Source organism: Zootoca vivipara, chromosome 2 (genome assembly GCF_965207765.1).
Source record: "Zootoca vivipara chromosome 2, rZooViv2.hap1.1, whole genome shotgun sequence".
NCBI classification, from domain to species: Eukaryota; Metazoa; Chordata; class Lepidosauria; order Squamata; family Lacertidae; genus Zootoca; species Zootoca vivipara.
In genome coordinates, this window is record NC_142584.1 from 37610687 (window position 1) to 37624593 (window position 13907).

The window sequence follows — 13907 nt, forward strand, 5'->3', positions numbered from 1 at the left end:
CAGAATACTAAAAATAAGAATGCCACCATATATATCATTCCTAGAATCATTGCCAGCACCTTAGTCTAATAAAAAATGTTAGGACTCATTTGGGCCTACTCTCGAGCTCACAAAAACTATGAGGAATCAACAAGGTTAGCACTATAGGATGTTATCCGGATTAAGGCTGTTTTCTGGATGAGTTTTGTTCAGTTTGCTAACCAGTCTTCGTCAGTGAGATCCTAGGATATTCTACCAAAATATTAAAAAATTCCTTCCAGTAGCACCTTAGAGACCAACTAAGTTTGTTATTGGTATGAGCTTTCATGTGCATGCACACTTCTTCAGATACGAAAGCTCATACCAATAACAAACTTAGTTGGTCTCTAAGGTGCTACTGGAAGGAATTTTTTTTATTGTGTTTCGACTACAGCAGACCAACACGGCTACTTACCTGTAACTATACCAAAATATATTTGAAACCTTAGACAATACAGTGGTTCCTCTACTTACGAATTTAATGTGTTCCAAACGCACATTTGTAAGTCGAATCCCATAGGAATGCATTGGGAGAAAAAAATTGTAAGTCGAAGGAACCCTATCTAAAAATTCATAAGTAGAAAAAAATCCTATCTAAACCACATCCAAGATGGCAGACGGAGCTCCATTTGTAAGTAGAAACATTCGTAAGTAGAGTTATTCATAAGTAGAGGTACCACTGTACTTTAAACTGACCAAATCTCCTGGAAGAAGGTGTTCCATAGGTTGGCTGTGACTGCAGAGGAGGAGCCTAAGTCATTGGTTTGTTTTTTTGTAAACATCAAAATCTTGAATTGTGCCCAGTAACTTCTTTGCAGTCAGTGCAGCCTATGTAGAATCAGTATTAGATTTTTCCAGCTGGATATACCCCTCAGCGCTCTGGTGTCTGTCTTCCGCACTAGCTGTGGGTTCCACACCATCGTCAAAGGCAGCCCCATGTAGACCACATTGCAGTAGCCCTGAGGAAAGTAGAAGTCTAGGTTCTCAACTGTGTAGGCGTGCCCCCATGCTTCTGCAGGTTTCTCACTTTAATCAGGCAAGGGGCCAGAAGGAGTTGAGCACAATCCCATGTAGTGAAGTTAAGTGCAAGTCCACGCTGTACCCTAGTTGCTTGTTAAGGCACTGTTAAGGTGATAGTGCCTGAAAATGACTTTAGGCATGTGCACAGAGGGTAATCTTCTGGTCTCGAGGCACATGGCATTAGGGACAGCTCTGCAATCAAGCCAGGAGTGTGTAGAAGTCCGGCTACTGCATGTTACTGAGAGGGTGAGTTGTAGGTACCTCATGATTGCTTCTTATTTGGACTGTCTTCCACAGAAGCTTGGATTGAAAAGCCCTCCTTTGGGAAGCCCCTTGAGGAGCACCTAGCTGTCAGTGGCCGGGAGATTGCTTTCCCCATCGAGGCGTGTGTCACTATGCTCCTGGAGTGTGGCATGCAGGAAGAGGTCTGTATTGGGCAACTGATGCCTCTTCATGCTAAGGCCTGGGAGTGCTTACCATTCCCCCCCCCATTCCCATCCCCAGCCCCAATGCTGTGTTGCCCACACTATCTTCCTTGGGATTTGCAAGCTGGACAGACATGTCATTATCGCCTCCCCACAACCACACACACTTTTATTTCACATCTTCTGTTTTCAGGGCCTATTCCGGGTGGCCCCTTCAGCCTCTAAACTAAAGAAGCTTAAGGCAGCTCTTGACTGCTGTGTTGTGGATGTTCAGGAGTACTCGCCCGACCCACATGCCATTGCAGGTAAGAGCTGCTCTTGTCTTGGCATACCAGACTGTTTTTGTAGTGAATGCTATTAGCTTGAACAAATGGAAGAAGGTTGCTTTCCATGGCAAACGTAGACAATCAATTCTACACACAACCCACTAAGCATCCTTATCAAACCAAATAAAGAATTGTGACTTGAGTCTATGATTACAGTTCACACACAAACATAATCACACCAGACAAACCCTCAAACATACCAAAACTAGCATTAATAGTTTTTAAAACTATATTATATTTAAAGCTATAGGTGTATAATTACTGCAGTTTTTAAACTCTTTTCAAATACAGAAATAGCATTTGGAATAAAATCTGAAAAGCAGAGAAAATATTGGTTCCCCCCCCCTTAAAACACAGCTGTAGTTGTGAAACTCCTACAGCTCAAGGCAGTCCCCCTCCCACTAATATGGATACAGAGAGTCATCCAGCCATGTGGAGAAGCCTTGGTACTTATTTTAAGAGCATATGTACACACCACGCTTCATCACATGTTGAGATGAGTAGCAAAAAACCTCCTGCCACATTTAGGTAAAGGTAAAGTTACCCCTGACCATTACGTCCAGTTGTGACCGACTCTGGGGTTGCAGTGCTCATCTCGCATTATTGGCCGAGGGAGCCAGCGTAAAGCTTCCAGGTAATGTGGCCAGCATGACAAAGCCACTTCTGGCAAACCAGAGCAGCGCACGAAAACGCCGTTTACCTTCCCACTGTAGTGGTACCTATTTATCTACTTGCATTTTGATGTGCTTTCGAACTGCTAGGTTGGCAGGACCTGCCACATTTGCTTTAATACAAATGACCAAGTGGTAGAAAACTCTACCATGTTGTAAGATGGTCATCTATGTTAGTTCTTGTGTCCAGAAAGGGAAATATTGATCTCAGCATTTTCGCTCCTGTCAGTTAAGAGCTGGTTTGTCGACTTCAGCTGTTGCCCCAAACCAAAGAAAGTTCAATGAGGAAAAAAAATCCCTCCAAATTAGGATGAGGCTTTCTGCTTTGGTAATGTGTTCTGTGTTTCTATGTCTCTTGCACAGGGGCACTGAAGTCCTATCTTCGGGAATTGCCAGAACCGCTCATGACATTTGAACTCTATGAAGAATGGATCCAAGCCTCAAAGTGAGTTCTTCACTGTTGTTGATATTGAGCCCTCGCCTTCTGGTATAAAAATAGAATATCAAACAAGGTTGAAATTCTGGACGCTTACTTCAGAATAAGTCCCATTGAATTCAGTGAAAATAGTTTCTAAGTAAACATGCCGAGGATCACGCTGAAACTTGTACCTTATCAGCTTCACTCAAAATTATTTTTTGTTTATACCTTTTTCCCTGACGGGACTCAAGGTGGCTTACAGATAGAAACAAGAACTGCTCAAAACACAGAAAAATCAGTCATTAAAATATAATCAAACATGGATAGAATTACAACTATGTACATATATAGAATCTGTTTTAAAACTTACCAATGGTTACAATAAAAACAGCATGGCACCAGCCCTTTAATTAAAAGCAGTCAGTTCCCCAAAGCCTGTTGAAACAAGAAAGTCTACATCTGCTGGCAGAAGGACAGCAAGGAGAGAGCCAGTCTAGCTTCTCTAGGGAGGGAATTCCAAAGTCTGGGAACCCACAATATTTGCCATGCAGAACCAGGAACTTCATGGGACTGATCAAACCCATTGTGGGAAATTCCAATCCCAATCCCCACCCACCCCAAAATTGAACACATTCTAATTATTTCTCCAAGAGCCTCTGCCTCTTGGACATGTATGCCATTATCATTTATTTACTTGTTTCTCTCACTTATTTATTAGTCACTTTTCAGGGCCACACCCTCACACATGCAGGGCTTCATTCAATATGCAGATATATTCAAATTCAGGACCCATTGATGAACTGTGAATGAGTCCCAAGCAAAAGCTGTATGTCCAGGTTACCCACCTTAGTTTTCCAAGGAATTCCTCTTCTTGCCACACCAAGACCACAAAACATTAGTTGCACCTAAGTCACGATGTGATCAATCAGTTAGTGTTTCAGCAGGACTCAAATTTAACTAATTTCCTTTGGATCCAGGGCCCAATTCTCAAGCGCTTGTTGTTGTGTCCCAAGTACTCCAGCAGATTCAAATGAATTACCATTTTCTTTAATTGGTTTTGCTTCAAATGAATTGACTCAGCTTGCCCCCTCTTGAGACTGAGAAATGACATCTCTGCTGCAAGGGAAGGATTTTTCTTAAAATTTGCCACAGCTATTAAAGTAAAGGTACGGACGACTCTGGTCCAGTCGCGGACTACTCTGGGGTTGCTGCGCTCATCTCACTCTATAGGCCGAGGGAGCCGGTGTTTGTCCGCAGACAACTTCCAGGTCATGTGGCCAACATGACAAAGCCACTTCTGGCGAACCAGAACAGCGCACAGAAACGCCGTTTACCTTCCCACTGGAGCGGTACCTATTTATCTACTTGCACTTGACATGCTTTTGAACTGCTAGGTTGACAGAAGCTGGGACCAAACAACGGGAGCTCACCCCGTCGCGGGGATTCAAACTGCCGACCTTCTGATCAGAAAGCCCTAGGCTCTGTGTTTTAGACCACAGTGCCACCCACATCTATAGTCTATAGCCGCAGCTATAGTCTGGCCTAAAGCTTCCCTGATAAGATTGGGAATGAAGACTATTCCAGCCCTCATCGGCTGATGTAAGAAAAGTGAGCCAAGACTGTCCCTGATCTTACTAAGCATTTAAAGTGGCTACACTTTTCAAAGGTCTGCTTTAAACATTTACATAAATCTGATGCTGAAGTGCGATCTGGGGCTTGTCACTTTAGGATAAGTGATTGTACAAGTAGGCCCCATCGCAACTGTTGCTTCCAGTACATGACAAGGAGCAGAAGTCACATTCCCAGAGAGGTGAAATGTGAAGCGCATTGGCAGCTTTCCCAGCAGTGACTGTCCTGTCCTGTCTGCAGTGTGACAGATTTCAAGTGCGAAATTAATGGAGGGCAAGGGGGCGGCTCCCCCGGTGCCTCGTCTCCTCACAACTTGTCTCTATGCCATTGGCTCAGCTTGGCAAGCTTGGGAAAGAGAGGCTGTGTGTGCTGAAGGTGCAGAGATACTATCCCTGTATGTTTTATCCATCATCCCACTGCTGAATTAATCCCAGATGTCTCATTATTGCTTCACAGCATCCAGGACCAAGACAAGAGGCTGCAGGCCCTGTGGAATGCCCTTGAGAAATTGCCCAAGCCCAGCTACAACAATCTAAGGCAGGTGCATGCAAGCCAAAGGATATGCCTTCACTTCTTCTTCACTGTCTGTCTCTTGCTGATGTCAGTTTTACAGTTTGCAATTGCTATGCAGCCAAAAGGTCCACCCAAAGGGCTATACAGTCATTCCTTGGTTCTCAAACGCCTTGGCACTCGTACGTTTTGCCTCCTGAATGCTGCCAACCCGGAAGTAAGTGTTCCGGTTTGCAAACGTTTTTCGGAAGCCAAACATCTGACGCTGCTTCTGCTTGACTGCAGGAAGCTCCTGCAGCCAATCAGAAGCTGCGCCTTTGTTTTTAAGTTCGAGAACCAAGGTATAATAGTGGGTGGGTGGGGTGAAGGTTGATTAATGATGATGATATTTTGCATTTCCTGGCCTGGAAAGTTTCTGATGCAGCTTCTGTCCCAGCACACAAGAGAAGAGAAATATATGTGGATGGGTAACCATTGCTCCAAGCACCTATCACATATTTTGTGCCAAGTGTTCTCTTCTCTCACATGTTCTGCCTTGCAAAAAGAGACCAGCACTTCTCGTTTCAAGAGCCAGGCTGGCCTGAAACTTGATCTTGTCTGCACCACAGTAAAGGACTTGCTAGTTCTCACCCAGTGCCAGCAAGATGTGTTGCCTATACTTGGGTGTTGGGGAGCCTCGGAGGAAAGCTTGTAATGGCTTTGAAAGCTTGCTGTGTCTAAAGTTGCCACATTATTTCCACCAGGAGGCCTCTCTGCGACAGGCATTGCATTTAAACAGGGTTGTGTCAATGAGACACAAGAGTGCTTGGCACTGCTGACTCTTTGCAATGCACCTCGAGAAAACTCGGCCTCCAGCTCACTGCCTTCTAAGTAGCAAGGGATACTTACTACCTCAACATCCAAACCAGTTTCACCTTTTTACCTAAGAGACAGGAGGGAGATCTGGCAAGCTGCTTTGCTAGAATGATAATACAGGAGCAGATACGTGCAATATTTTGATTTATCATTTATTCCTTTCCATTTAGGAATGGCTTCTTATGACATATCTCAAATAAATTCAACAATAAAAAAGCATCAGTAATAAAAACTTAAGTGGAACCATTTAATTTATAAAAACAACTTCAAATTTAATACAGATATGGACCAGGCAATAGCAATGGTGCATGTCTGATATGTACTTCCCAAAGGTAGACAGCACCATGGTAAAGGCCTGAATCCAATACTGTGTAGAACAGGCCTCTGGATGAGATAGTATCTGCAAGAGGCCTTCTCCTGCAAAGAGAAGTGATTGATAGAGTACAGTCATACCTCGGTTTAAGTACGCCTCGGTTTGAGTATTTTCAGTTTAAGTACTCCGCGGACCTGTCTGGAACAGATTAATCCACTTTCCATTACTTACGTTCGCTTCAGGTTAAGTACGCTCCAGGTTAAGTACAGACTTCCGGAACCAATTGTGTTTGTAAACCGAGGTACCACTGTATATAAAGGGTGAGAAGGTCTTTTGGGTATCCTGAACCCAACCTGTGTACAACCAAACCTGTGTACCCAACCTGTGTATCAGCACCTTGAACTTAAGGCCAGTAGTTAATTAGTAGCAATTTTTCAGCTGCAGCATAATACAATAGTATTATGCCCCAATGTCAAGCCACCAGCTGCAGCTTCCAGGCCAACTTCAGGGGTAGCTCCCACATCGAGGTGTTGCCTACAAGTGCACTGATGCTATGGCTAATATAAGTTCCATCTGGTGCTTGAGGGTATCAGGCAGCAACACTGAGATACTTGTTGGGTGGCAGGGTAAATCGCTCCTGCCCCTCTTGAAATTCAGAGGCAGAGATCAGCAGGTCGCGTTGCAATACTGTTTTCCCCTTCTTACGGACTACAGGAGGGGCACCAAGAGGGCTTGATTCCCACTCTAAGTGGCAATGTCAGTATATTTCCTGCTGGAAGTTAGATGCACACTGCATAATAATAATAATAATAATAATAATAATAATAATAATAATAATAGTTATACCCCGCCCTTCCCAGTCAAGACCGGGCTCACGGCGGCTAACAAAACAAAAAAATCAAAACAAGCATAAAAGAAACAATTCAATTAAAATACAGATTAAATACAATGTTAAAATTCAATTTTAAAATGGGAATCTACAAGTGGAACCTCATTTAAATATCTGTAGGATAAAACCTTAGGGGAGGGTAACACTGGGGCTAGAGGAGGACTGCAGTGGTAGCAGTCACCAATAAACCATAAAGCGAAAGTGGTCACTACTGTGGCAAGCAGTGCTTTCTCCTTGGCTTGTATAGAGTGATGTTTGAGGCATCTTACATTGCCGTCCTGATGCCCAGTGATTTGTACATTACAATCCTAGTCAATGGGAGCTTCTCCCCCTGGTGGTTGGTGCCTGTAAAATGCAAATAATGGGACTTTCCCATTTATTTGTATGAACCCCTGGGAAAAGTATCCACTAGTGCATGTCTATTGGTTACCAATAGTTTAATGACCCAGTCAGTAGCTGCTGAATGTGCACCCACCACTCCATTTCAACTCTGTTGTCTTCCATTGCAGGTACCTGATCAAATTCCTTGCACACTTAACAGAGTACCAGGATGCAAACAAAATGACCCCAAGCAACATAGCGATTGTGTTGGGGCCTAACCTTCTCTGGCCTCAGACAGAAGGGTAAGCAGCTGATGTCTAAAACACCGCAGATCTGAAATGCTAGATAGTATAACTAAGAGCATACCGTTCCTGGGGCTGGGTTTTCTTACCTTCATTTTACAAGCCTCTTGTTCAGTTTTCATGCTTTGATCCGTTTGCAACATCTGGATGTCTCAGGGTGAAGAGCAGGGATGAAGTGAGGGCAAATTGTGGAAAATGGGTTGCAGTAAGGCATGAGAAAAGGATAGGCAGTTTGCTGAGTGGAGGAATCGCCCTCACAGCACAATCCTGTGCATGCTTACTCACAAGGTTGTCCCAATGTGTTCAGTGGAGCTTACACCTGTGTCAGCGTGCATAGGAATGCATCCTTAGAACTCTTCTCTGTATTTCTCAATTATTTGCATTTCAGAAACACAAACACAGTTGAAAGAGAATGGGTAGTTGCTGAGCATCAGCATTTGATAGATCACACCCATTGCCACCATTCATGTATACAAGTTGCATAGTTTGTTTAACAAACACATTAAAGGTAATGGGGCCCCTGACCATCAGGTCCAGTCGTGTCCGACTCTGCGGTTGCGGCGCTCATCTCACTCTATAGGCCGAGGGAGCCGGCGTTTGTCCGCAGAAAGCTTCTGGGTTATGTGGCCAGCATGACAAAGCTGCTTCTGGCGAACCAGAGCAGCACACAGAAACGCCGTTTACCTTCCCGCCGGAGCGGTCCCTATTTATCCACTTGCACTTTGACGTGCTTTTGAACTGCTAGGTGGGCAGGAGCTGGGACCGAACAACAGGAGCTCACCCTGTTGCAGGGATTCAAACCACCGACCTTCTGATCAGCAAGCCCTAGACTCTGTGGTTTAACCCACAGCGCCACCTGGGTCCCATAACAAACACATTACCACAATGCAAATAATCACTTCTAGTGCTAGTGGGCATCCGATGAACAAATATAAAATATAGAAACCAATCTGCCCCAATTCCTCTGAAAATGTCTGGTAAAGTATCCAGAGCAGCATCCTACCTTTCGTAGGTGACTCACCTTGGCAGGTTCCTGAGACCAGCCCCTTGCAACTGGATTTGGGAGGAAGCAGAAAAATCTGCAAGAGGCATGCTGATTTAGAGCCAGGAGCTGGACTTTATCCTCTAGTCCCTTCCAACCCTGTGATGTCGTCGCTTGGTTTTGGCCTTCAGAAGGACCTGCCTTACTGCCCTCCTTACCTGTCCATTTCTCTCTCCCACCTTTTTGTTTCAGAAACATCACCGAGATGATGGCGACCGTCTCCCTGCAGATTGTTGCAATTATTGAGCCCCTCATCCAGCATGCAGATTGGTTCTTTCCAGGAGGTAGGAGTCTTTTGTTTGCTAGAGCCCAACTGACCTAAGGCAAAGTGGGCAGGGCAGAACTTTTGACAGCCAGGCCACAGATTTTATCATTTTCGGACAGATCACCTCCCCTAGGTACCATTTGTGGTCCTTGCTATTCCTTTCCCTGGTGGCTCGCATTCTCCATAGTCTTGACTAGGGGTCCTAGAGGTCTCAGCCTGTGCCTCCTAAACCAAAGGTCTGTGCTTCTGATCATTTGCTGTTCCAGACAAGCATCTTTCCATGGGCTTGGTTTCCCTGTTTATGCTTTGCATGGTACTATTGAGAACAGTTGTTACCTAGAAAATCCTATATGGGGCTGCTAGGTTCCTCATCCACATTAAAAGTGTTCATGATGATGAGTACGTCATCGTTGTTGCTCACCTTTCACGAGCAGGTGTCAGGGCAGGTCACAATAATTTAAAATCCAGTTTAAAACCATTCAAACAAATTGCAGCCACAGGAATAGGGTGGGTGCTGAAAACACATATCTCCAGCTTCAAAAGGCCAGGTGAACAGGTGCATCTTCTGCATCTGCTGAAAGCTGTATAGTGAAGGGTCCAGATGCACCTCTGTGGGGAGAGAACTCCACAACTTAGGGGATTGTCCTTTTCTAGGCTGCCACCAACAAAACCTATGAGGGCAGCAGAACTACCAAGAGGTGTGTATATGACCAGGAACGTCTGCCTCCAGGGTGTGTGTGTGTTTATTTGATTTACACCAGGCATCCCCAAACTTTGGCCCTCCAGATGTTTTGAACTACAATTCCCATCTTCCCCGACAACTGGTCCTGTTAGCTAGGGATCATGGGAGTTGTAGGCCAAAACATCTGGAGGGCCACAGTTTGGGGATGCCTGATTTACACTTATCCTTGCCAAGCTTCTGTCTGTCCTCTCTCTGGCTTCAAGTGGGAGCCACAAGCACTACTTGGCCATTTTGCTTCCTCCTAACTAGACATTGAGTTCAACTTGACTGGGAACTATGGCAGCCCTGTGCATGTGAACCACAACGCAAATTACAATTCCATGCCGTCACCTGATATGGACCACACCGACCGCAAGCAACCTGACCAGGCCCGGCGACCGCTTAGCGTGGCCACAGACAACATGATGCTGGAGTTCTACAAGAAGGATGGGTAGGGGGTGCTTTTTATTTTGCTGCAGGAGGAGTAAGGGGAGGGGAGCTGGGAAGGGGCTGTGCTGGCCTGGAGTCGCTGCTGCTCCATAGAAGTAGTGCCCATGTTTTCTAGGCGTGCAAACACACTTCGCTGCCTTGCCACTAACATCCCACCCTGCTCCTGACGCCACACCATCTGCAGGCACCTGCCCTGTGTCCTCTTTCAAGGGAAGCGGGGCTGTAGTACCTGGCCTGTCTGCCTATTCACCTGGTATGTGCCTGGTCCAAGCTAGCAGTGTGGCTCTGTGCATTGACCCAACAAGCAGCATAGGTGTTCCCCAGGACGGGAAGCTGAGATCTACCTCACTGTACAGAGTGAAATTTGTCTTACGCTGATTTCCTAGTGATGCAGTGAACGTTTCAAAACATGTTATCAGTTGGTTGATGGGTGTTTGCCGTCATTTTCTAAGGGCCAAAATAATAGGTCACATGCATTTCTGGCCTGATCAGCATGCTGGGACATTTGTAGTTTTTGCCATCCAGAACTATTCTGGCGGAGAGCAAAAAGGAAAAGAAAAAAAAACTTGTATTCCACAATTGACAACATATCACCATAGCGCTGTTTGCTTCTGTTGCCCATTAAAGGAGCCTTCTGTACTGAGATCAGAAGAGGGAGTAATACAGCCATGGGTGAAGAAAGATGCCGAGCTACTGAGATGCCTATTGGATCCTGTTGACTCTAGCTTTGCATGCATATTTCTTAGCAGTTGTTTCTTGCTGCGGTAAGGTTAGCACAGGGGAGCAGCACTCTGCAAGCTCGATTGGCCTGAGCACATGCAGTAGTTACAGTACTGCTCCTTTCTCTACCATCTGTAGATCTGGAATCCAGGGCATTGATAGCTCTTGGTAGCCAGGCACTAGAGGTGAGAATGGAGTGAGGGAGGAGAGGCTTTCCACCTTTCATACGTTAGAGCCTGTCCTGCTCAGGCTATTATGGTCATGGGTCTACAGGTTCTCGCTAACATCTCCTGCATCCTCTGGGTGTCAGCTAGTAGTATTAAATGTACACACTGTAAAGCACTGGTGGTGGTAGCTTTACCATTCTGGAGGAGAAGAGGGAAGAGTGGTTGTTCTTTTAGTGAGGTCTTGAAATGGAAAAGCTGTCATTCATCATTAGAAGAAAGGACAATGTGTCATCTTTCTTTTTTGGCATATTTTGAAATATGGAAGAGATATATTGATAGGAAAGGGAAACAAAACATCTCTCAAAAATGAACTAGGTAATGGACCATGGATTAATGGTCCATCGGTTTTAAAAGACACATTGGGTTGTATTCAGCTGTGTGTCCGTCTCAGAGTAGACTCATTGAAATTAATAGACCCAAGTTAGTCACATCCATTAAGTAAAAACTTCATGTGGCAAGTCATGCACTATCTGCTACCTTCTTGTAAGTTTCTGTTTGTCAAAGCAGGCTCAGGGAAGAGGGGGGTGGCGTGTGTTTTGTAAATAGCTTTGATGTTTTTAGAATCAAGTGGTATATAAACAGTATGAAAGAAATAAATAGCATGAATTTTATTGTGGGGTGGGGAATGAAGTGTAGCCTGCATGGTGGCAAGTCATCCAAAAGTTCCTAGACCTGAAGTCCCTGCTTGTATCACCTCCCCCAATTAATTTTTTTATTGGGGGGGGTCTTAATCAGTGATTGGAGATCTTAACTGAGTAATCATATTGGTATGCAGTACATCCTATGCATTCCTGCCTAATCAGTTTAAAGCTCACGTTCCTATAATAAACGTATGCCGTTTAAAACTTCCTACTTGCAATTCCTCAGTTAGTTTAGTGATGGTTTTTCTTTTCTTGGATTTACATAGACATTATCAATTTGGACCTTTTCTCTCCTGTGACTTGTTTTGATCTCTTCAGAATGGCCATGAATACCCTGCTGAGTTTGCCATCCATATGCATAAAGCTTGGATAGTAAGGAACGCCCTTGCCTGATGGAGACTGCATTGTCAGATATTTTGTGTTTAAAAGGTCTCTTGAGGGTTGAACTTGGAACTTTTCTCAAGCTTGGTTTTAGTATGTTTTATCTGTGTCAGTGTTATAGTGATCCCAAGGTCTAGGAATGGCCTCAGTGAGAAATCTCAACATTTGTTTTTATTTTTGCATGATGCATGCAAAGGAAATTTAGCTGTCTGTAGAAGGTTGTGGCAAGTACCTGGAGCTGTGCAGTGCAAGAGAAGTCATAGGTTATTTTCCTTATGCCATGAAAGAGCTCAGACAAGAATGCGCAACCTGGAAAAGATCCCAGATAGAGGCTTGATACTGGTTCAGATTAGTTTTGGAAATGTTGCAATCCCACTCTTGAGGAGTTTTCTGTATGTTGTGGAGTCTTACAGTGCTCAGTGCGGACATCAAATATTGTTAGGTCTAATTTGCAAAGCCTCTCTCCTCTGGATCCCAGAAGAAGAACCATGCAAATATTATCTTAATCCCCTATTAGGTATACCTCTAGCCTGCTCTCCCTCTCCCTCATCCCCCCTACACACACACACACACACACACACACACACCCCTGCAGAACGATTAGCATTGCTTTCACAAAAACCTTCCATTTCCTCTATTTCTGCCTTTCACTGAATGTCCTGCTTCTCCACTTAGCAGTATGCTTCTCTGCAGCCAAATTGCCCTGATCCCCCTGCTTTTTGCAAGCTGTGGCCTTGGACTTCTCGTCCCCTTTCCCAAAGCCCTGCCAAACTGATGCAGCAGAAGCATTTGGCCTTAGTTTCTGTTACACTAATACCTGTATGTTTCTGTCCATGCAGCCTTAGGAAAATCCAAAGGTATGGTATCCTCTGGGTAGCTCTTGAACCATTCCTACCTTCAGTGTCAAGACCCAGTCAATTCAGAGCACCCACAGAAGCTCGCCCTTGCCACCCTTAGTGTTGGGGCAAGGCAGAGCAGAAGCCAGCTTCACCCCGAGAGCACTGAGACAGGAGCCCGTCTTTTGAGTGTCCCATCAAAATTTGAAGCTGCCTTATTACAGAGTCTGCTTTGGTGGACAGCGGCTTTCCAAGGTCTAGATCAGGGTTTCCCAAACTTGGATCACAAGTCCCATCATCCCTAGCTAGCAGGACCAGTGGCCAGGTATGGTGGGAACTGTAGTCCAAAAACATTGGAAGACCAAGTTTGGGAAACCCTGGTCTAGATAGACAGAAGCTTTTCCTAGCCCTTTCCCCCAGGGTGGTAGTGATGGACCCTGGGCGCATGTTCTCTGTCATTGACCTATGGCCCTTCCCCCTTTCCTGCAGGATGTTGTTTTCCCACAGTTTTTATCATCCCCAATGCAAAGGGCATCGTTTTCCTCTTGGGAAATTAATCACAGGTGTCCTGGCTGCAGACTTTTTTAAGATTCCAGATGCTCTCCCTCCTCCCCCAGATGTTTTATGTTCAGGTCTGTGGCTCTTTGGAAAGGCCTCCTGGTCCCGAGACTCCCTGTTCTTGTCGATGCCTGGAAGAACCTCCCTTAGATGCAAAACTTTACCAACCTTGGAAGGTCACTGCTTTTGCGGCTGCCCCGATGACTGCAAGTGGCTACTGGGTGTCCCAACAGAGCAGCTTTTGACATAAATGACCCCTGCGGCCATGCCAGAAACCCCTCTCTAGAGTCTACATTTAAGTAACTGGCTCCCATTGACTGTACGTCGATCCTTTCAGGCCTTGGATGCACCCAGATGGCTTCCCTCCTT

General features: G+C 45.1%; 1 protein-coding gene across 10 annotated transcripts in view; it reads left to right on the forward strand.

Annotated features, from left to right (window-relative positions):
* The window catches only part of ARHGAP44 (Rho GTPase activating protein 44), a 92476-nt gene that overhangs the window by 65957 nt on the left and 12612 nt on the right, over nt 1-13907 (forward strand). For all 10 annotated transcript variants that reach the window (XM_060271798.2, XM_035104686.3, XM_060271793.2 and 7 more), the window contains 7 exons: nt 1336-1463; nt 1657-1768; nt 2824-2905; nt 4964-5044; nt 7584-7697; nt 8932-9023; nt 9996-10176. In XM_060271798.2, coding sequence (XP_060127781.1) covers nt 1336-1463; nt 1657-1768; nt 2824-2905; nt 4964-5044; nt 7584-7697; nt 8932-9023; nt 9996-10176 — 790 coding nt within the window. The remainder of the gene's footprint in view (nt 1-1335; nt 1464-1656; nt 1769-2823; nt 2906-4963; nt 5045-7583; nt 7698-8931; nt 9024-9995; nt 10177-13907) is intronic.